This window comes from Mixophyes fleayi, chromosome 4 (assembly GCF_038048845.1).
Source record: "Mixophyes fleayi isolate aMixFle1 chromosome 4, aMixFle1.hap1, whole genome shotgun sequence".
NCBI lineage: Eukaryota > Metazoa > Chordata > Amphibia > Anura > Limnodynastidae > Mixophyes > Mixophyes fleayi.
In genome coordinates, this window is record NC_134405.1 from 13,487,005 (window position 1) to 13,510,458 (window position 23,454).

The following is a 23,454-nucleotide window of genomic DNA, read 5'->3' on the forward strand; positions in this document are numbered from 1 at the left end:
AGGTGAGAAACCATTTCCATGTTCTGAGTATGAAATGATTACACAAAAATCACATTGGAGAATTCACTGAAAAGTAAAGTGATTTTCATGAGCTGTTAGACATGAAACAGAATTGCAGCTATACTCAACCACTGAGTTATGGAGGACAATTCACAGCATCAATATAATTGCCTTCCACAGGCATGTGTGGAATATGTGTAAGTAAGATAAGACTGGAACATATTGCTCATGTGTGGAACTTACTGCAGTTTCCTTATTCTATTATATATCAGGCACTCTCCACACTAATAACAGGACCATATTGTCCTAAGTAATATCTTATCCTGCCATTGGCCAGGTGGGATCCAGGACTCTTATTACATTATGTTTGGTCATACTCTGTAATTTATGATGTGTTGAAGCACTCTTGAAACAGTGTGAAAAGCAAAAGTTTCTTTATTATTTCGCAAATATGCATTGCATAGAGTCTTGATTCTGTATAGAACAAGACTACTTCAAATTAGTAGAGGAACAGAATACATACATGAAAACCCACCCCTGTAACATACGTCACTATCCATATCTCATCCCTTGAAATAATACACAACAGATGACAAGAAATCAAACATAAATACTTTTAACAGACATTTAAAAAAATAAATTCTATATTTCCATGTCAAAGAGCATGTGTGACCTTTACATGTCCACTTAAAACATCTGGCTTCAATTGGAATATGCTGTAACCTAAGGCCCTCTATTCAAAGACTCAAAGAAGCGTTTAACCCTATACACGAAATACAGACTTTGAATATATTCAGTCTGTATACAAATCATACACTAATAATATTCATCCAATTTATATAGTTGTACCAAAACTAAATCCATGTCAGATGAGGCATGGATTATATAATGAGTTATGTCTTTGTTAATATCTCACTAGGTGTCATTTATAAAGATGCCCCAAAAAAAAAAATGGCCACAGTGCAAATGCAATTTTGTGATGCAATGTGACATCCATTTATACAGGTACGTGTGTTACTTAGTGATTCAGGATGTGTCAGCAGGGCGGCTCCTTATGGGAGGAGCTAATAGGGTTTTGGTGTTCCTTGATGAATGTGGTCTCACTCATGCACCATGTATTGTGCCCGCGTGTGAAAATAAGATTACAGTGTGATACATTTAAGTGAGGTTTAAAGGGTGGAGAGTGTGTCTTTTCAGGGGCCTTCCTAGTTTACTAAGTGAGTGCATGGGTCATTTACTTTACACTTACTTAGAGGTGACCTCAGCCTACAGTTTGGAATGTGACACCTTTGTACCTTCCAGCCACACTGAATACAGAAAAACACATTTATAGGGACATAAATACACACAAATTTGACACATAGTAAATACTGTCCACATGTCTCCTTACTCATAAATTAAGACATGAAGCAGTATGTTTGGAGAAAACAAAGAAAATGTTGATATAATGACCACAAATTGGCTGCCAGCACTGTGTGTTGGTGACATCTGTATTTTAATTTATGTGACAATGATATATATGTAACTACTTAAATATTATAATATTGTCTTATAGTTGCAGCTCTTTATATGCAATATGAGGTATATAGCTGTTGTATGTTTTATTATACCTCAGGTATTGTGCACACTGGTGTATGGAATATGATTTAGGTGTGTTTTGTATACTTTTTATTCTTTATACAGTGAATAAGTAGATGAAATACAGCACTGTACATATATGGACATGGCATGTAATTATGTTGTCAGTACACAAATAAAGTGATAAATTCTATAATTCCCAAGCAAGATGACTGGTTTATATTAATATTAATTAAGCAAGAGGTAAACAATGAAGGAAGGGAGCAGCTGATAAAGGGAAAGCTTGTATAAAATATGCAGGGGAGAGTGTACATGTGGGGAATGGGGGTGCATGAAGTTGGTTATCAGTATATGATCCATTATGTTGTTATTCCCTTTAGTGGTCCCTAAATAGGTTTCTATATTGTGTAATTTCCTGAATTTCTTTCCAGACATTCCATAGCGTCAGTTGTATTAGCAACTTGCCCTGTGCTGTTATCGCTTGGGAGTAGATTTATCAAACCTTCGGGAAAAAAAAGTGGAGGTGTTGCCCATAGCAGCCAATCAGATCCTCCACTTTTCCATTTTAAAAAGTTTGATAAATACCACTTAGTCTATTTTGTACATTGTCTCATTAAATTAATAACCCAGTTTGTAACCGTCGTTGCTTTTTGTTCACTAGTTATATGATAAAACAATAGACTTTGCTTCATGTAATACATGTTTCCAGAGATAGACTCTCTGGGCCTGATTCATTTAAGGAACTTAGGCAAGAAATTTCTTACTTAAGTCTGCTGGACAAAACCATGTTAAAATGCAAGGTTTGCTATTTTGCACATAAGTTAAATACTGACTGTTTTTTCATGTAGCACACAAATACTTGATAGCTTATTTGTACACTGAAATTAAAAGTTGATATTTGTGCTACATGAAAAAAACAGTCAGTATTTAACTTATGTGCAAAATATAAAACTAATTTTCACTCCTTGCATTTTAACATGGTTTTGTCCAGGAGATTTAAGTAAGAAATTTCTTGCCTAATTTCCTAAATGAATCAGGCCCTTTGAAGCTAATTACAACTAGCCCTAGTGCTGGAAAGGGGATGTTCTTAGCCATCTTGTTTTTGACAGTGATTTAAACCACTAAAGAATATGTAGTTGATCCCCAAGCGGTGACAAACATTCCACCTCACTATTGTCATTATACAATAAACAAGGAGTCCAAAAAAACCACATGCTGATTATACATCAGCCCCTGTACTAGCGACCCTGGGCTGGTTGCCGTGCTTTTGGCTAGGACCACAATATAGACTCTGGCTCAATCCTGTGTAGTTCCAGGCTAGGTTTCCTGCTTTTAGAAGAGAGAGGAGAGCACGAAAAGAAGTGCAAATTTAAACAGCAAAAACTTGAACACACTGCTGGCAAACAGCCTCTAGTTACCATTAGTCACACCAGAAAGAGAAAGATGGCTTTGGGCTGCACAGGATTTTCTGCCCAAAGGTTATATTAACCATTAATTCTCTGAATCGATTTTTGTTTTTTTAATTTTGTGAGTCAACACTATTGCTAATTACAAAAAAGCAGTAAAAGTTTATAAGAAAGTAGACGGCAGTAGTAATTCCACTGAAGACTCAACGGTTTGCATTGAAAATTAAACCCAAAAAATGCCTTTTTAAATATTTGCATATATTCATTTTTCTATTTGTATGATGTATATTAAACATTTATTGTATTCTCATTAATATTTTATTATGCTTTACAGATCAGGTTTAATCACTCGCATCAGTGTCTGTCCCAGTGGGTCTTACAGTCTAAATTCTCTACCTCATAAACATACTCGAGTGGGTTTATTTTTTTTCTTTCTAGTTTTTTTAAACAACTTTGGAATATTTTGGCTAATTTGGATTAAGAGATAATTGAGTGGTTTGATCAAGATGCCCTAAGATTAGATCATTGATTCAAATATAACGTGAGTCAACAAGCGCAATGAACTTTATTAATAAGCGTCGCTATGAAATGGTCCATACTTAGTCCATACATATCTCCTGGTTACAATGAGAACTTCTTGTCACTGCCTATTCACAGTGACAGCCAATTTCAGATTTGGGATCCAACCTAAGTTCTGGGTCTCCAAGACTGAAGCTGAATCCCAAACAGCTTGAAAAGCCTGGATACCTGACTTTTAACCTGAAATCTACTTTTACAGTGTCAGATGGTTACTGTATACATTACAGGGATGAGTGGGAAAGGACTAAACCTACCTGGCCTCCACTATGGGGGGTGTGAATACATAGGCCATACTGTTATCCAGCTGGGGACTATTAGGTGAAGTTTCCCATCTCCATTACATAGAGATGCCAGATACAGCCCCCATCTAATAGCCAGATGTGGGTATTAATAGTAATCTATATTTAACAAGATAAGAGGAGAGAGCAGAAGTATGTCCTGTGCTGACCTCTAATCACTTACAGGTTGTACTACAGACATGCATGGATCTTATAAACTGCAATGCCATTTTTCTTAAATTTACATTTCAGTAATTTTCGTGGACAATTTTTTGTCATCCTTCACATTGAGAGTGACAAAATTCCCATAACATGTTATTCAGAAGAATCAAAAATGTGAACAAATTTTCCAGCATAAAATCCAAACTCAGTTTTCCTCTGCAGGTCAATCAGCACATTAAAATATTTTACAATGTAAGGTTCAGTTAAATCGCAACAATACTAGCGGCATCCTCCATCAGCACATTAAAAAGTATATTATTCAGTGAATGAACATAAATGATACCCAACTATTTGATAAAAGAACAAGAAATAAGAGGTTGTTGGTGGTGCACAATGACTATCCATTTCCATTAAAATCAACATTTTATTGATATATATTAAAATTATTATATTTCATTATCCAGAATTGAGAAAGTAATCAACAAAACACTTATTGACATTTTTCCTAGTGTTGCTTCTTGGGTCCTGAATATCAATATAGCATTTACTGGAAAGTATGAGCTTAGTATCTATAGTAGGGTGTGACGATTATGTAGTATATCTAATGACTGATTGTCATACATGATTCAACAGAAAATAACAATGTATATTGTATGTATCCTTGTAATGTAATCTCAACGTGTGCTTTGCTAGATGACATGAGTTGGAATTTATGCAAGTGTAATTAATCTGTTGAAATTACCCCCCTTGTACTTTCAGACTCAACAGACATGGCCATTCAGTAATGAAAAGGTCTAATTAACATGAGATTACCTGTCTCCAGACAGTTGTAAAAACACATCCCTTCCACTTATATGCTTACTTGGGACTTCCTATTGGAAAGTTACAAAACTGAAACATTACATACCATCTCTAAGATCAATACATTTCCATACAAAACATACTAATATAAAAAAAAAAAGTACATTTACAATGATATACAGAGGTGAACTGCACTCCTAATTAAAATAAATATCTACAATATGTTATTCCTATGTGATCCAGCCACATTCATCCCCCCTTGTCCATGCAAGCAAACAGTGGGCCATGTCTCCATGATTTGGCCCCAGTCACGCAGTCTCTTGGGGTTACTGGAGGTGACGCTGGGGATCTGGCTCTTCCTGCTGATACAGTCCGTCCGCATTGCTGCGGGCCTTTCCTTGCTTGTCATAAACTTGAAATGCAAGCCTTCACCTTAAATGTCTGCCATTCTCCCCTGAGGTGTTTTGTAGCCACTTTAAAGGATTATGGTTAGTCACCATCACCACAGTAAAATGTCATCCGTACAAATAAGACTGAAGTTACTTCACTGCCCAAACAATTGCCAAACATTCCTTTAAAATCATGGCATACCTCACCTCCCTGTTTAGCAATTTTCTGGTCAAATAGGCCACAGGGGGCTTCTGCCCATCTGGCTCCCCCTGGCTAAGTACTGCTCCCAACCCGTACTGTGATGCATCAGTTTGCACAATAAAGTCCTTGTCATAACTGGGCGCCAACCGTACTGGAGCACAAACCAGGGCTTCCTTTAATGACTGAAATGCCAGCTCACTAGCCGGTGTCCAGTCCACTACCTTGTGGAGTTTTTTCTTAGATCGGTCAGGGGCTTTGCTATAGTACTAAAGTCTGGGACGAAACGTCTGTAGTACCCTGCGATCACTAAGAATGCCAATACTTGTCTTTGGGTTGTGGGCTGGTGCCAGTCTCTACCTTAGCTGGTTCTGGCTTAACCCTACCTCCCCCCAATAGATGCCCCAGGTACTGTACCTCTGACCTGCCCACTGAATATTTTCCAACATCTGCCCTACATGGTTCAGATGGTCCTCCCAGGTTTTACTGAAAATGGCAATGTCACCCAAATAAGCCTAAGCAAAGCCTTTACACTCTTCTAGCAGGTGACCAACCACACGATGGAAGGTGGTTGGCATTTTGTTCATCCCAAATCATCCTCCCCCGCCCGCAATCACCACCCTCCCTCTAGCCACCACTCCCTCTTCTCCTTCCGCCCCACTACGGGAGAAGAAGTCCACTCTCTCATTTCATCCTCTCCTCCGTCTTCCTGTCCCCTGGACCCCATCCCCTCCCACCTCCTTCGCTCCCTTTCCACCGCCACCTGCTCCCACCTCGCCCACCTCTTCAACCTCTCCCTCTCCACCGGCATCTTCCCCTCCTCCTTCAAACACGCTCTTGTATCCCCCATTCTTAAGAAACCTCATCTCGACCCCACCTCTCTCTCCAACTATCGCCCCATCTCTCTTCTCCCATTTGCCTCCAAAATACTTGAGAGGCTCGTCTGCAGCCGCCTCTCCACCTACCTCTCTGATCACTCCCTCCTTCATCCTCTCCAATCTGGCTTCCGCCCCCTCCGCTCCACTGAAACTGCCCTGGCCATAGTCACCAACGATCTCCCCTCTGCCAAAGCTAGGGGCCACTTCTCCCTTCTCATTCTCTTGGATCTCTCAGCGGCTTTCGACACCGTTGACCACCCTCTCTTGCTCCACACCCTTCAATCCTTTGGCCTCTCCGGCTCCGCCCTGTCTTTGTTCACCTCTTACCTTGCTGACCGTACCTTCTCCGTCTCCACCTCTGGATCTATCTCCCCCCCCTCCTCCCTTCCAGTAGGGGTCCCCCAAGGCTCTGTTTTTGGACCCCTACTGTTCTCTCTTTACACCTCTTCCCTGGGTGAACTCATCAGCTCCTTTGGTCTCAAGTACCACCTTTATGCGGATGACACCCAACTCTACCTTTCCTCTCCCGATCTCCCTCCCTCCTCTCCAGGGTGTCCGCCTGCCTCTCCACCATCTCCTCCTGGATGTCCTCTAGATTCCTCAAACTTATTCTCACTAAAACCGAACTTATTGTCTTTCCCTCCGCTCAATCCCCCTCCCCTTCTGACCTTTCTATCACCGTTGTCAACTCCTCTATTTCCCCTGCTTCTTAACTTCGCTGCCTCGGCGTCACCCTGGAATCCTCTCTCTCCTTTACCCCTCATATCCTCTCTCTCGCTAAATCCTGCTGATTCCAGCTGCGCAACATCGCACGCATTCCGCCCTTCCTCTCCCAAGATGCCACTAAAGCTCTTGTCCACTCCCTTATTATCTCCCGCTTGGACTACTGTAACCTCCTCCTTACTGGCCTCCCCCGCTCTCATCTCGCTCCCCTTCGCTTTGTACTCAATGCTGCCGCTCGGCTCATTTTCCTTTCTCGCCGCTCCTCTTCCGTCTCCCCCCTCTACCAATCCCTCCACTGGCTCCCCATCCCCTACAGAATCGTGTTCAAGCTCCTCACTCTTACTTTCAAGGCCCTCTCCAACTCCACTGCTCCCTACATCTCCAACCTTATCTCCATTCACGCTCCATCCTGCCCTCTGCGTTCGGCTAACGACCGCCGCCTCTCCTCCCCCTTGGTTACTTCCTCCCATGCTCCCATCCAAGACTTCTCCCGCGCTGCCCCCCTCCACTGGAACCAGCTCCCCCGCTCCATCAGAACTTCCCCCAACTTGTCCAGCTTCAAACGGGCCTTAAAAACCCACCTTTTCCTTAAAGCCCTCCAGTCCCCCACCTAATTGTCCTCCTCCCAGTCTCCGCCTACCCCCCTCCCACTCCTGCTCTCCCTCCTGTCCCCCTCTTACCTCCCTCCTTTCTCCTCTCCCCCCCTCTCCGTCTCAGCCTCAGTTCTCCCCATTTCATCCTCCTACCTTTGCGTCTCTGTCCGTCCTACCCTCCCCTTACATTGTACGCTCCTTCGAGCAGGGCCTCCTTTCCCTCTGTTCTCCACCACCTTAACTCTGCTCTCCAGCTCCTTGTCTCTTCCGTGAGGTCCTCCTGCCCTTCTACCCCGCTGGGGGCTCTCACCTCTCATCTAGCTGTACATTGAGCTTCTGAGTTACTGTGCTTTTTGTTAACTGTACCGTGCTGTCTCACCCTGTATCGTGTTTCTGTCTGTCCCTGTACGGCGCTACGGATACCTAGTCGCGCCCTATAAATAAAAATTAATAATAATAATAATAATCCCAAATGGCATGGATTTAAACTCAATCAGGCCAAATGGGGTGGTGAACACTGACCGTTCTTGAGCCTCTGGGGTAAATGGTATCTGCCAATACCCCTTGCTCAAGTCAAGGGTGTAAATATACTTTGCTCCAGCTAACTTGTCTAACAGAGCGTCAATGTGGGGCAGGGGATAGGTGCAGAAATTGTCACCTCCTTCAACCAGTGGTAATCTACACAAAACTCACTTTGTCTTGTCCTTCTTGGGAACCAATACAATGGAGGACGTCCAGGGACTGAGCAATGGCTGAATTACACCTAGCTCAAGCATCTCCTGCACCTCCTTGTATATACTGTCCATGGCCTCTGCCTAACTGACCTATGCTCACCAGTGTCCACATGGTGCATCACCAAGAAAGTCCGTCCGGGCTTTCTAATGAATTGAGTCGCAAAGGACCACAGCACTGTCTCAAGCTGCTCCTTCTTGCAGGCACTCAAGTGCTCATCCCAGACCACTTCCTCTACACCACCTTCACCTCTGGCATCTGCGAGGAGGTCAGGTAGTGGATCACTTCTTGGTTCCTCAGTTGATAAGCAGCAATCGGCTGCTAACGACTCCACACGCTCGTGGATACCTTCAACATATTCACATGGTGTGTCCGCTGCTGCCTGCCGTCGCTATGAAATGACACCACCTAGGTGATGTCACTTAGGCGTTTTGAAACAGTGTATGGTCCGGTCCAGGCAGCCTGGAGCTTGTTCTGATGTGTGGGCATCAGGACAAGAACCTTCTGCCCTACCTCAGACACTCTTGCGCGCGCATCTTGATCATACCAAGTCTTCTGTTTGGTCTGCGCTTCAGCTAGGTTAGCTTGCACGAGCCCCATGATATTCTCTAACCGATCTCTGAGCTTTAACACATACTCCACCACAGAGACATCCTGGGTATGTAGCTCCCCTTCCCAAGACTCCCGGAACAGGTCTAAAGGTCCACGGTCTGTGTGGCCATTGCGTAGTTCAAATGGGGAGAAATCTGTACACTCCTGCGGCACGTCTCGATAAGCAAACAGGAAGTGTGACAGGTAGCGTTCCCAGTACCCCATCTCCGTATTTACAAATGTCCGTAGCATGTGCATCAGGGTGACACTGAACTGCTCGCACCGTCCATTAGTCTGGGAATGGTATGGGGCAGTACGAAGTTGCCACACTCCACACTTTACCCAGAGACACCAGTTCACTCATGAAGTGTATCCCTTGATCGGTTAGGACCTCAATAGGAAACCCTACTCTGCTAAATATTCATAGCAGAGCATCTGCTACCTTTTTTTCTGCAGTGATGGAGGACAAAGCTACAGCTTCAGGATACCTTGTGGTATATTCCACCACAGTGAGGATATATCTCTTCCCCGATCTGGGCACAGGCAGGGGACCTACAATGTCCACAGCCACTCGCTGAAAAGGACCCCATTTATTAGCAAGGACCTGGGGAGAGCACGAGCAATGGGGCGCCCAAGCCGCTGTTACACATCACAGAACTTACAGTATGCCCAGACGTCATCCGACATTCCTGGCCAGAAAAAAATCTGTGTCAGGAGCTTTAGTGTTTGGTTTCCTGCCTCGTGTCCAGCCATAGGGATTTTGTGGGCAACTAACATCAGTTGTGCGCAAAAACTATGGAACCAGCAGTTGAACTTGTTCACGGACTGTTCTATCCCCATCTACCTTCCTAGCTACAGGGTAGAAAAACCCTTTGTGCCAGGTCACACTCCCCAGCTACATCCCTGGTCACACTCCCCAGCTGTCAGCCTGGCAACTCATGCCTTCCAGCGAAGGATCAGAGAAATGAGCTGCCCTGAACTCTTTCCTGCGACCCACACTATCGTCTAAGTCGGGACAATCTGCAGGTGGATGTATGTTGGCGTTACTAATGTCAGCCAAAGTGGGGTCAGTCAAAGTGAGGTCACTGTGGTCAGCTATACTCACCGCTGCAGTTGGCATACTGCTAGGGACAGGAGCATCACCCCCACAAGATCAGATTGGCCGGAGACAAAATCCTCTGCGTTGGTAAGGAACGTAGTCTCTCCAGAGGCAAAGACCTAACTGGGTCATGAAGATCTAACAACTGTGGTTTTTTCCTCTGGGCTTGGTTGGTCAGGCATAGATCCTGAAGACTGTACAATGGTAGCTCGGCTCCAGGTAATAAACTTGACAAATGGAGTCACAATTCCACACCCCCCAACATTTTTGACCAAGATCACATCAGTTGGGAGGCCATCCATAACGGCAACATCTTGCAACTTCTGGCCATCTCTCCAGTCCAAATACACCCTTCCTACAGGTACTTCCTTTTCCAGTCCATCTGTCACAGTAACTTTGGCACTGTGATCCTGCAATACTGCAGCAGGATCAATAAGATGGGGACTCGCTACAGTGATTGATGACCCTGAGTCTCTAAGTTCTTCTCCCTGCAGAGATCCAAATTGGACAGACTGCAGGTTCCTCCATATGTTTTTGGGGCGTCTTTAGGACAAACAAGTGACTCTCCGCTGAGTCACCTTCCAACACACCACACTCCATTGGGCTGGCAGGGGTGGAAACAGTCTCTATGGACTCACCTTCGCCAGTTAAGCAAGTCAGCCGTGCCCCAGGACTCGGATTAGGGGCACAAGTCTGGGGTGCTGTGGCTGTGGGACAGGTCATCCTTAGGTGACCGGTTTTCATGCAGCTGTAGCACTTCTTCTCCAGCCTGGGCTCCGATGTTCCCTGATAGCTACCAGGGACAGGACAGGGCGTTGGCTGGCGAAAGGTACCCAGAGGGTTTAATTCTGACTTTTGGGGGTGAGTAGAAGAGGAGTGTCCCCTTGAGTGTACAGTCCTTTGGGGTTGGCTGTTAGGCCACGCTGACCAAAGCTCCAGGTTAACAGCCACATATTGATCCGCCAACTGGGCGTCTTCTTCCAAGGTGACTGGCTTACAGTCCACCACCCATTTTTTCACCTCTGGTGCGCACCGGCGGTGAAACTGCTCTTGTCACTTTAAATCTATTACCTTCTCCACGGTCTGGGCACCAGCTCCGGCGCACCCACTTCCTGGGCGACTCCCACAGCAGGTTGGCAAAGGCCTCATGGGTGGCGTGAAGGTTATTTGTAAGGTCCCGGAACTTCTGACGATAGGTCTCTGGTGTAATAGTGTAACGTTTAAGGAGTGCCCTTTTTACTACATTATAGTCTTCACACTCCTCTGAGAGCACTCTATGCTAGGCCTCCACTGCACGCCTTTGCAGTGTGGGCACCAAATGTTTAACCCATTCCTCTCTAGGTACAGTGTGTAGCTTGCAGGTCCTTTCCCATACCTGCAGGTGCTCATCAATATTGCCAACACAGTCCTTAAATTTAGGGCAAGGTAAAGATGACAGTTCTGATCCCGTAGGGGGCGTCTCCCCTCTGGGATGCACGGCTGGCAACCTTCCATCTTGCCGCTATGCCTCGATGACCTGTGCCCGCTAATCTTCCGTTGCCTTGTTCCCTAGGGCCGCCAGCTAGATCTTTAGCCCGGCTGCCCTGCACTCATCATAGGACAGAGGGGCTGGTTCTGTGTATGCAGTCTGTTGAGTAGAGATTGCTGCTGTCTGGGGGTCTGGTTCACCTTGTTCCCAGTTCACAACTGGCACTGCCGCCATCAGTTTCCTCCGTCGGGGTACCATGCTGTAGGTGCCATTCTCTCAGCAGCGCACTTATCTCCACCCTGTTTGGTGAATGACTGATATCAATTCCCTTGGCACTGCACAGAGTCTCAAGGTTCCCCCTGGACACGGCGTAATCAGACATCCTGTGCATTCTCCTGACTGCAGTTATTCCTCTCCTGAATAACTTGGCTCTCCTGACTGGTGCATGAAAAGCCGCTTGGGGTTATCCCACCACTTGCCATCAGATATCTGTGACAGGATGGATCTACTATGCCATCCTGTCTGTTGTGTCATTGGAGACCAGCGGCTGGGTTTGCCTTGTCACCTTTCTTTATCACAAATTGCGCCTCTCTAACCGCAGTAGGAGGGGCCTGCTACCACCACTAGGCTTTTCACCAGCATCTAGAACCGTGTCGTTCTGGGTAACTTTCATAGTGTACCATCTTGCTGGGCACCTGGGCTGGTACACCTGACCTCTTCCTTTAGATCAGGGTTGCTGTGGATTGTTTCCCCTGGCCTATCACACTGGCCAGAGCTGCAAGGTAGCGGGCAGAGCGTTGGTACTGTAATGCTGGGTCCCAACTTCAGAACAGCCGGATAACGGATTTGATTGGTCTAATCTGTAGGTCACAGGAATTACAGCACAGGTAAGTAGTCGTCAAAACAGGATCTTGAAGCAATGATGTTTTATTAGCTCCAGTAGTCCTAATAAGGACAGGTACACACCAGTCTGTGGTAGTAGTGATCTTTCAAGACGTTACAGATGGTATGATACTGATACATGGTTAAACAGTGTATTTTATATATAGGTTTACATAGATATTGAGGTAATCCAGCCTCCAGCCCCTCTAACCAATTAACCAATCCAGGTGCTTAATGCAGCCTGCACATAAAACAGCATGCAGGGTTTTCTCATTAGTGTACTGTCAAAATTGTCAGTGAGCCCACTCCTACCAGTACAGAACTTAATGATTCTAAAAATAGCCTGTGTCTAAACTGTATAAAAGGCACTGGCTTGTATTGAAAATTTGTTCTTCTGATTTCAACTGACCTGATCACTGGTACCTTTAACCAGTGTGAGAGCAAATAAACATCTTACTTCAAAGACCTGCTTGGAAACATCTTCAATATTGCTTTATTCCTGTGACCTGCAGATTAGACCCTAAATCTAATCCGTTCTCCGGCTGTCTCTGAGGTTTGGATTCAGCTTTTCCGGTACCACCGCTCTGCATGCTACCCAGCATCCCTGGTCAGTGAGATAGGCCAGGGCGGATCCATCCACAGCATCCCTGATTCATAGTAAGAGGTCAGGAGTACCAGCCCAGGTACACCAGCAACGAGGTACGCTAGCAGCGTCAGTTACCCAGAAGAAACCCGGTACTGGATGCTTTTAAGGAGTCCAGTGGTGGCAACACGTGTAAGCCCCTCCTACTGTGGCAAGAGGGTGCATTTGGGCTAACAAAAGGGAACGGTGGCAAAGTAAGCCCAGCCGGTTGCCAGCAACAATGGACAAAGTGGCATAGGTGGTCCATCCTGTCACAGTCAGATAATGGCAATATTTCTAAGCTGGAGGTGACAGGAATGGTAGAGAGTGGATGTGAGGAATAAAGCAGTCAAGTGTGACTCAAATGCAGCAGACATGGCAGAGTGAGGAAATTGTGTTGTTAATAATGAGAAATTTGAGACAGCGCAGTGGATTAGTGGTTAGCACTTCTGCCTCACAGCACTAGGGTCATGAGTTCGATTCCTGACCATGGCCTTATCTGTGTGGAGTTTATATGTTCTCCGGTGTTTGAGTGGGTTTCCTCCGGGTGCTTCGGTTTCCTCCCACACGTCAAAAACATACTAGTAGGTTATTTGTCTGTCATCAAAAATTGACCATAGCTCTCTCTCTGTCTGTGTTTACGTTAGGGAATTTAGACTCAGTGCCGTAACTAGACATTTTAGTGCCCTGGGCGAGACGGCACCGGCGCCCCCCATCTAAGTGGGAGTGGCATTTGCCACGTGGGTGTGGCCAACTTAAAGTGGGGGGGGTGGCTAGCACTTTACTGAAATAATTCTGTTACACATATTTGCAAATGCATGATGTGTGTATATATATATATATATATATATATATATATATACACACACACATACAGTGGTGGGATTCAAATAACTTAACAACCGTTTGTCTTCCTTGCCCCTCAAAACACTGCGATATGTAAAAAGGTGCTTTGGGCAATAGAGAACAATAAAATCTAATTTAAATGTAACACCTCCTAGTGGTGTTTTCGTAAAACCCTGCACCTCAGTGAATACAGGAGGGGTCACCTAGAGGGCAAGCTAGAAGTTTATGAAAAGGTACATAAACTGGTTACCATGGTGATAACCCAGCCCAGCCTGTGAGACTGAGTGAGAGGAAGGAGGGGCTGTCATTAAGGGGGATAGAGAAGAGAGACACGGGAGTAGAGAGAGAGGAGACACAGGAGAGGAGAGATGTAGTTGGGGACTGGGAGTTGGGGACAGGCTCCCCCAGCATTCCCTGGAAGTCTGAGCGTGGTGACTGTGCCAGGGCAAGGAATGTGTGCCCTGGATGAGGGGGTGAACTCCATGTCACTATAGAGAACCCAAGATAGAGGGGGACATTTCGCATAGAAGAGACCCTGGAGAAGGGGGAGCTACAAGAGGCATGGTAGCTGTATTGTCAGATCCTGAGGCTTAGAGTACACAGAGTAAAGTGTCAGAGCACAGGAGACATCATCCCCGCAGAGGAGGGATGAGCTGTAGTTGAGAGGTACACAGAGTGTGTCAGAGCTGCATGGTGGAGAAGCTGCTGCCTGTTAGCATCCATGTGAGTGCCCCTGCAGAAAGGGTGATCTGCAGTGAGTATGGAGTGTAAGAGACATGTGATTCATGTTATATTACATCTGGATAACATTAAGAACTGTGCAAGAGGAGTAATGAGATATATTTGCAACCATATTCGTATTGCTCATTAATAACTGTGCTGGAGAGAGTGAGGAGATGTGTATATATATTTTTCTTTATTGCTGCAACCATTATGATTATCGTGCTGGAGGAAGAGGAGTGTAAATAAAGAGTTCAGTTTATCATAGAGATGGTCTGGCGCCCAAATTATTGTGACTTTTACACTGCATTACAAAGTGACATTACCTGTGTCCTACTAACTACAGAGAAACACCTGCATGTGCAGGGACCCCCTGATCATTCACACCCATGCCCATCAGCTAGCCAGGGCTTGAGGAGGAGGTGCACTGTGTACCCATTGCACCCCACATTACACACAGTGACAGGGGGGTTACATAAATAACTAGCATTTAATAAATATTCCTAAAGAAGGTGTTTGTTCCATTAAGTGTTATTAATTTCCGAGAGAGAGAGAAACACCTCCCCTCAGATTATAACTATCATTTATTTAGTACGTGTTAGAAAATAGCTATAATCTTGTTGCTATGGGTAACGCTTCCATTTTTTTTTTTTTATGTGTTCACTCTTTGTAATGCCTGGCATTTATGTAGTACAACAAAAGTACTTTGTAACTGTTGTTGCCTGAGTGACTTAATAGACAGTTTCTTTTAGGGGTTGCAGCATGTGGCATTTAAGGTACCTTAAAGAAAAAAAGAGAGAGAGAGATAAAGAGAGAGAGATCTTTCATTCACTTACCCGCAGTGGAACGCATGTGCGTTCCACCAACAGGAAGTTCGGCATTTGGAACGCAAGTTTGCGTTCCAAATTCCGAACTTCCTGTCCGTGGAAGATACGTTCCACTGCGGGTAAGTAAAAGCCTGAAGAAGGGGTGGGGAAGGGGTGTAAAACTCAAGTGCACCCATCCACGTCTAAATCAAGCTCTGTGCATCTCAAAATTACTTGTTTTTCTGCCATATCTCTTGCTCCAACTACAGGCAGTGGTTATGACAGTCTCGTATGTATTTGCAATCAGGCATTATTTAAGAAAATTGAGCATATGTGCTGTAATCCATATAAATCAGATTATATAACTGTCTAGGAAAGTTCACAAAGTGAAAGGAAAACACTGGTTGCTATGGGTTATAGAATATTTGGACACACATATATATATATAGAGGTCTGGAGAAGTTGTATACAAGGTTTGACAACTCTTGCGTTCAACCTTACATGTGTATATGTCAGTATTTGTTATTGCTATTCTCACCTTGGTGTTGGAAATTTGCTGATGTGTTTTAAAAGTTCTAAAGACTGTGTTTTCTCCTTGGTACTTGAAATTTGCTAATGTGTGTGATAGAGGAAATAACCCCCAAGTTAGAGGCATGTATTCATACATGTAAAAACACTGATTGTGCAGAAATGTATAAGATAATGGAAATGTTAGCCTGGACTATTTGTAAAAGATAAACTAAAATATGAACAAAAGTAAGGCAATAAGGCAAACATAATACATTTTCCTGGCAGTGTAAACCATACTTTCCAACATTTCATTTTTTCCCCCGGGAGCTGCTAGTAGGAGGTAGGCGTGTAGGGGGCGGGGCCCCGAAAAGTGTGTCATTTTAGCCCCCCCCCCCGGTACGTAATGACGCAAATCCCGGTGAATCGTGGCGTTTGAACCGTATTCTGCCCACTTCTGGGCAGATCAGGGAGATTGCCACACTCTCTCGGGAGTCCGGGAGAGTTGGCAAGTATGGTTTAAACTGCTATTCTGAGATACAAAGAATGCAAGACAATACAATTGGCAATTATTCTAACAAATCAATATTATTTTTTAGACTTTGTTCCACTTCAAAACTATAATGTGTCAAATGATATAATGCATTAAAAAGAGACTAGGAGGCAATGCAGAAAGATACCAGCATCTGGACATGGGAAGTAAGCTCTGAGGTGAAAGGTCCCTACCTTTAGGAGGTCAGACACTCCGGTGCCTTCCTCGTTACTTGCTCCCGAGCTCCCCCTTGCTCTCAGCTACTGTCTGATAGATAAGAGCTGTGCCGGAGGAATCTGAGGTATGCAGCACTCGGCACAGATAACATACAAGTCCTGTTGTGAGGAGGAATTAAATCAGCTGTTCTGATGCCACACCAATATTTTATTATCATTTCTTCTGACAACATACTGTGTCAGATGAAGGCCGTTAAGGCAGACGGGTGACTGTTTATAGTGTATGTGTCTGCCAAGTCATGCCACTGGGTAAGGGACATCAGTCAGCAATGGGGATTACAGATTTTAAAGTACTACAGAAAGGGAGCCGCCGCAGGATCAGGTGACCTCTTTTTTTTTTTCTTTATTAACACTGCCGCAAATTTATTTTTTTTACTATGCCGGCGGGGAGGGGAAGGTAGCGGGCGGCTGCTGCGCCTGGGGCGACGGCACCGCCCGCACCACCCTAGTTACGCCTCTGTTTAGACTGTAAGCTCCAATGGGGCAGGGACTGATGTGAGTTCTCTGTACAGTGCTGTGGTACAGAGATAGTGGTGCTATATAAATAGATGATCATGATGATGATGGAGATGGTAAGTGATGATGACAGCAGATAGTAAGCTCTATTTAGAACTTAAGCTAGCATTGGAACATCCCTATGGAGGTAGAGAGACGTTTACATGAGTACAGAAGGGAAGAGGTGGATTTAGCTGTCATCAGAGTAAAGGTGCACCTGGAAGCCGAATGAATGCCCAAAGAGAAAAGTTGTACAAGAAGAAAGGCAGAGGGACAAGATATTACCTATTATATATTATAATCATACTTGCCAACTCTCCCGGAATGTCCGGGAGACTCCCGTTTTTCGTGGGAGTCTCCCGCACTCCCGGAAGAGTGTGGCAATCTCCCTTATCTGCCCACTTCCCGCTGTACAATGAGTCATTACATCATGGGGGCAGGGCCAAAATGACGCGATTTTCAGAGCCCCGCCCCCTGCACTCCCACCTCCTCCCGGAAGCCATATCTAAAATGTTGGTAAGTATGATTATAATATATATATAGTATTAGCTATATGTATATATCTGTACTGCACTTTATTTTACATACCAGTATATACCGTATAATACACCATTAAATATCATATACCATGTAATACACTATTATATATCATGTAATATGCCATTATATATTATATACCATATAATACTCCATTATATATCATGCACAATGACTACATTTACATTATAATAAACATTTTTATTTAAATACAATAAAATTATTCTATTTCATTGTCCTGCAAATATACTGTAAAACAGCAAAATATCTAGAAAACATGAAGAGTTGTGAAATGAACTATGCTCCAAAAACTGTAAATATATCCTGTGTACTGTGCTCTGTATTCACTACTCGATCTGGAGAGCAGTGAATAAAAGTAAAAGTAGAAGAAAATAATAATATATAAATAATGCAGAACCATAAGTGTCCTCTGTGTAGGAGAGCGGCGGCCATTTTGTTGTAGTTACCGTATTTGACTTGTGTAGGAAAATGCAGAGAATGTCTTCTATTTAACAGAAACTGACTGAATTTAATCACTAAAGTAAACATATTTTGTAAGTGTCCTCACTTCATGTGCGCTGCGGCCATTATGTTTTAGTCTCCCAGACATCGCATTGAAATAACATTATATCCTCTACTTACATCGAGAGTCGCTGCGGAGGGGGCGTGATCACAATCTCCAGGCGCCATTTTATGTTATGGAAAACGTTAAACATTCCCAGGTAATGTATTATATCCATATTATATTATGTTATTATTATTATTATATAGAGTGGTGGGGTCTATACAGTGATATATGAAGAGGAATAAGACAGCTCCCAGCACACATTGTGTATTATATCCATTTTATATTATATTATTATTATATAGAGGAGAGGGGTCTGTACAGTGATATATGAGGAGGAATAAGACAGCTCCCAGCACACACTGTGTATTATATACATATATTATGTTATTATTAAATAGACGGGAGGGGTCTGTACAGTGATATATGAGGAGGAATAAGACGGCTCCCAGCGCACACTGTGTATTATATCCATATTATATTATGTTATTATTATATAGAGGAGAGGGGTCTGTACAGTGATATATGAAGAGGAATAAGACAGCTCCCAGCACACACTGTGTATTATATCCATATTATATTATGTTATTATTATATAGAGGAGAGGGGTCTGTACAGTGATATATGAGGAGGAATAAGAGAGCTCCCAGCACACACTGTGTATTATATCCATATTATATCATGTTATTATTGTATAGAGGAGAGGGGTCTGTACAGTGATATATGAGGAGGAATAAGATAGCTCCCAGCACTCACTGTGTATTATATACATATTATATTATGTTATTATTATATAGAGGAGAGGGGTCTGTACAGTGATATATGAGGAGGAATAAGACAGCTCCCAGCACACACTGTGTATTATATCCATATTATATTATGTTATTATTATATAGAGGAGAGGGGTCTGTACAGTGATATATGAGGAGGAATAAGACAGCTCCCAGCACACACTGTGTATTATATACATATTATATTATGTTGTTATTATATAGAGGAGAGGGGTCTGTACAGTGATATATGAAGAGGAATAAGACAGCTCCCAGCACTCACTGTGTATTATATACATATTATATTATGTTATTATTATATAGAGGAGAGGGGTCTGTACAGTGATATATGAGGAGGAATAAGACAGATCCCAGCACACACTGTGTATTATATGCATATTATATTATGCTATTATTATATAGAGGAGAGGGGTCTGTACAGTGATATATGAGGAGGAATAAGACAGCTCCAAGCACACACTGTGTATTATATAGGGATGTGCACCGGCGACTTTTGAGGTCTCGTGTTTTGTGTTTTGGATCCGGATTTTCTCGATGTTTTGGGTTCGGATTTGTTTCGCAAAAAAGGTTTTGGTTCGGATTTAAGGTTTTGGATTCGGATTTTTTTTGAAAAAAGCATAAAAAGTTAAAAAATCAAGTTTTTGGGCTTATTTTCACTCCTACGCTATTATTAACCTCAATAACATCCAATAACAATAATTTCCACTAATTTAAAGGCTATTCTGAACACCTAACACCTCACAATAATTTTTTTTTTTTAGTACAAAACCTTGTAACGAGGTATCTTTGTGGACTGCGTAGAGGAGTGTTCCCCACAATACAATTAAAAACCCATCAACTGGTCTGAATTACACCCAAAAATAGTATCTGGACTGCGTAGAGGACTGGCCACTGGCCACCACAATATAATATATAGAAAACCTTCAACAGGTCAGAATTACACCCAAAAATAGTATCTGGACTGCGTAGAGTAATGGGCACTGGGCACCACAATAAAAAATATATAGAAAACCTTCAACAGGTCTGAATTACACCCAAAAATAGTATCTGGACTGCGTAGAGGACTGGCCACTGGCCACCACAATATAATATATAGAAAACCTTCAACAGGTCTGCATTACACCCAAAAATAGTATCTGGACTGCTTAGAGGACTGGCCACTGGCCACCACAATATAATATATAGAAAACCTTCAACAGGTCAGAATTACACCCAAAAATAGTATCTGGACTGCATAGAGGACTGGCCACTGGCCACCACAATATAATATATAGAAAACCTTCAACAGGTCAGAATTACACCCAAAAATAGTATCTGGACTGCGTAGAGTAGTGGGCACTGGGCACCACAATAAAATATATAAAAAACCTTCAACAGGTCTGCATTACACTGCACATACGGCTGCTCCTCCATCCTCTCCATCATATACATGTTGGAGTTTCAGCGTGCGAAAACCTCTTGTTTTTGATAATGTCAGTGCATTTTGAATATTTTTCAATTTGCCCCACACCACTGAATGTACTTTATCTATGATACGCATCTATCTATCTTGACTGCGTAGTGTGGTGGCCCCGGTACACAATTTAGTACCGAGGCCACAATATAATTAAAAAACCCTCCACGGGTCAGAATTCCACCAAAAAAGGGTATGGACTGTGTAGTGTGGTGTGCCCGGAACACAATTTTTTACAGCGCCAACAATATAATTAAAATATTGGGCATCAACTGTCACCGTTGTTTAATATCTGATACACCTAAATATGGACTGCACAGTGGAGTGGCCCCGGTAGTAAATTTGGTGCCAGGGCCACAATACCTCCTCCAACTTCCAAGTGTAGTGTTTATAAAGACAGACAGCGTCGAAGTGTTATTAGTTGACTTTCTTAACCCTAAAATTGTCCCTGTTGCAAATATTCGTGCAATGGACAGTTACTTTTTTATTGAAAGACTCAAGCTTTCAAGTGTAGTGTTTATAAAATATAAACAACAATACAGTAGTTTTAGAGCACATCAATACTCAATACCTCTTGTTTTAAATTATGACAGGGCATTTTACTTTTGGTTTAATTTCTTGAATTTGTTTAAATTTGGTTTTACTTTTTGAACATGGCAAACGACTGTTGATTGGTCATATAATGCAAAAAAAAAAGTTCCAAGATGGAATTGTCCTTGGGCCCTCACACCCACCCTTATGTTGTTGAAATAGGACATGCACACTTTAACAAACCAATCATTTCAGCGACAGGGCCTACCAAACAACTTTGGCTGAAATGATTGGTTTGTTTGGGCCCCCACACCAAAAAAGCTATTCATCTCTCCCTGTACAGACTAAACAGGCTCTACTGAGGCAAGATGTCGTCCTCATCCTCAACCTCTGATTCCTCTCCCCCTACAGTGTGTACTTCCTCCTCATCACACATTATCAATTCGTCCCCGCTGGACTCCACAACCACAGGTCCCTCTGTACTATCTGGAGGGCAGTGCTGTACTTCATTGAGGAATTGATTATTCATTTTTATAAACATCATTTTTTCAACGTTATGAGGAAGCAACCTCCTTCGCCGCTCACTGACCAGGTTCCCCGCTGCACTAAAAACTCTTTCCGAGTACACACTGGAGGGGGGACAACTCAGGTAAAATAGAGCCAGTTTGTACAGGGGCTTCCAAACTGCCTTTTTTTCCTGCCAGTAACAATATGGACTGTCTGACATGTCTACTTGGATGGTGTCAGCAAAGTAATCATCTACAATTTTTTCTATTGTGACAGCATCCAATGCAGCGAGAGTAGACATGTCTGCAATGGTTGGCAGGTCCTTCAGTCCGGACCAGATGTTATCAGCGTCCCCGCCAGCGCCTCTTTCGGGAAAACTGAGCTTTTTCCTCGCAGCCATAGATGTGGAAGAAAATGAGGGTGGAGCTGTTGGCATGTCACGGTCCTCTTCAGAGGACAATCTCCTGACCAGCAGGTCTTTGCACCGCTGTAGACTTGTGTCCGCCGGAAACAGAGACACAACATACGCTTTAAACCGAGGATCGAGCACGGTGGCCAGAATATATTCCTCTGACTTTAAAAGAGTGACCACCCTCGGATCCTGGCAAAGCGTACGAAGGGCTACATCCACAAGAGCTACATGCTTGGTGTAATCGCAATGGCTTACCAGCTCCTCCCTCACTTTCTCCAGCTGCTTCTGCAACAGCCTGATCAGGGGAATGACCTGACTCAAGTTGGCAGTGTCGGAACTGACTTCTCGTGTGGCAAGTTCAAATGGCTGCAGAACCTTGCACAACACGAAAATCAGTCTCCACTGCGCTTGACTGAGGCGCATCCCCACTCCTTTGCCTATGTCGTAGGTGGCTGTGTAGGCCTGAATGGCCTTTTGCTGCTCCTCCATCCTCTGCAGCATATAGAGGGTGGAGTTCCAGCGCGTCACAACCTCTTGTTTGAGGTGATGGCAGGGCAGGTTCATGCTTTTTTGATGTGCCTCTAGTCTGCGGTAGGCACTGGCTGAATGCCGAAAGTGTCCAGCAATATTGCGCGCCACCGCAAGCATCTCCTGCACACCCCTGTCACTCTTGAGGTAATGCTGCACCACCAAATTAATGGTGTGGGCAAAACATGGGACGTGCTGGAAATTGCCCATATTTAATGCCCGCACAATGTTACTGGCATTGTCTGACACCACAAATCCCCAGGAGAGTCTAAGTGGGGTAAGCCACTGGGAGATAATTTCCCTCAGTTTCTCTAATATGTTGTCAGCGTTGTGCCTCTTATTAAAGCCTGTAATACACAATGTTGCCTGCCTTTGCACGAGCAGCCATTTTATAGATGCTGCTACTGATGTTGCTGTTGCTGCGGAAGAGGATGCATCTACCCAGTGGGCTGTCACAGTCATATAGTCCTTCGTTTGCCCAGAACCACTTGTCCACATGTCCGTGGTTAAGTGGACAGTGGGTACAACCGCATTTTTTAGAGCACTGAGGACACTTGATCGTACTTCTCTGTACATTTTTGGTATCGCCTGCCTAGTGAAGTGGAATCTCGACGGGATTTGGTACCGGGGACACAATACCTCCATCAACCCTCTAAATCCCACTCCACTGATGGCGGACACCGGGCGCACGTCTAACACCAACATTGCAGTTACAGCCGCAGTTATACGCTTTGCAATAGGGTGACTACTATCGTATTTTGTGGTCATGGCAAACGACTGTTGGACGGTCAATTGTTTTGTGAAAGACTTAGCGGTCTTACGACTTCCCCTCTGGGAATATGACCGACTAACAGCAGCAACAGCAGCAGTGGCAGTAGTAGGCGTACCGCTGCAGGATTCCTCGGATGAATCCCGTATTGAGGAGGACTCAGTCTGGCTGCTGACTTGGGCTGCAGGACTGAATCTGATGGAGATTGTGGAGGAAGTTGACGAGGAGGGTGTTGCTGG

The 23,454-nt window shown here is 43.9% G+C and overlaps 1 protein-coding gene across 1 annotated transcript in view; it reads left to right on the forward strand.

Annotated features, from left to right (window-relative positions):
- The window catches only part of LOC142150418 (uncharacterized), a 74,540-nt gene that overhangs the window by 13,884 nt on the left and 37,202 nt on the right, over positions 1-23,454 (forward strand). The window contains 1 exon segment of the mRNA XM_075205612.1: positions 1-55. Coding sequence (XP_075061713.1) covers positions 1-55 — 55 coding nt within the window.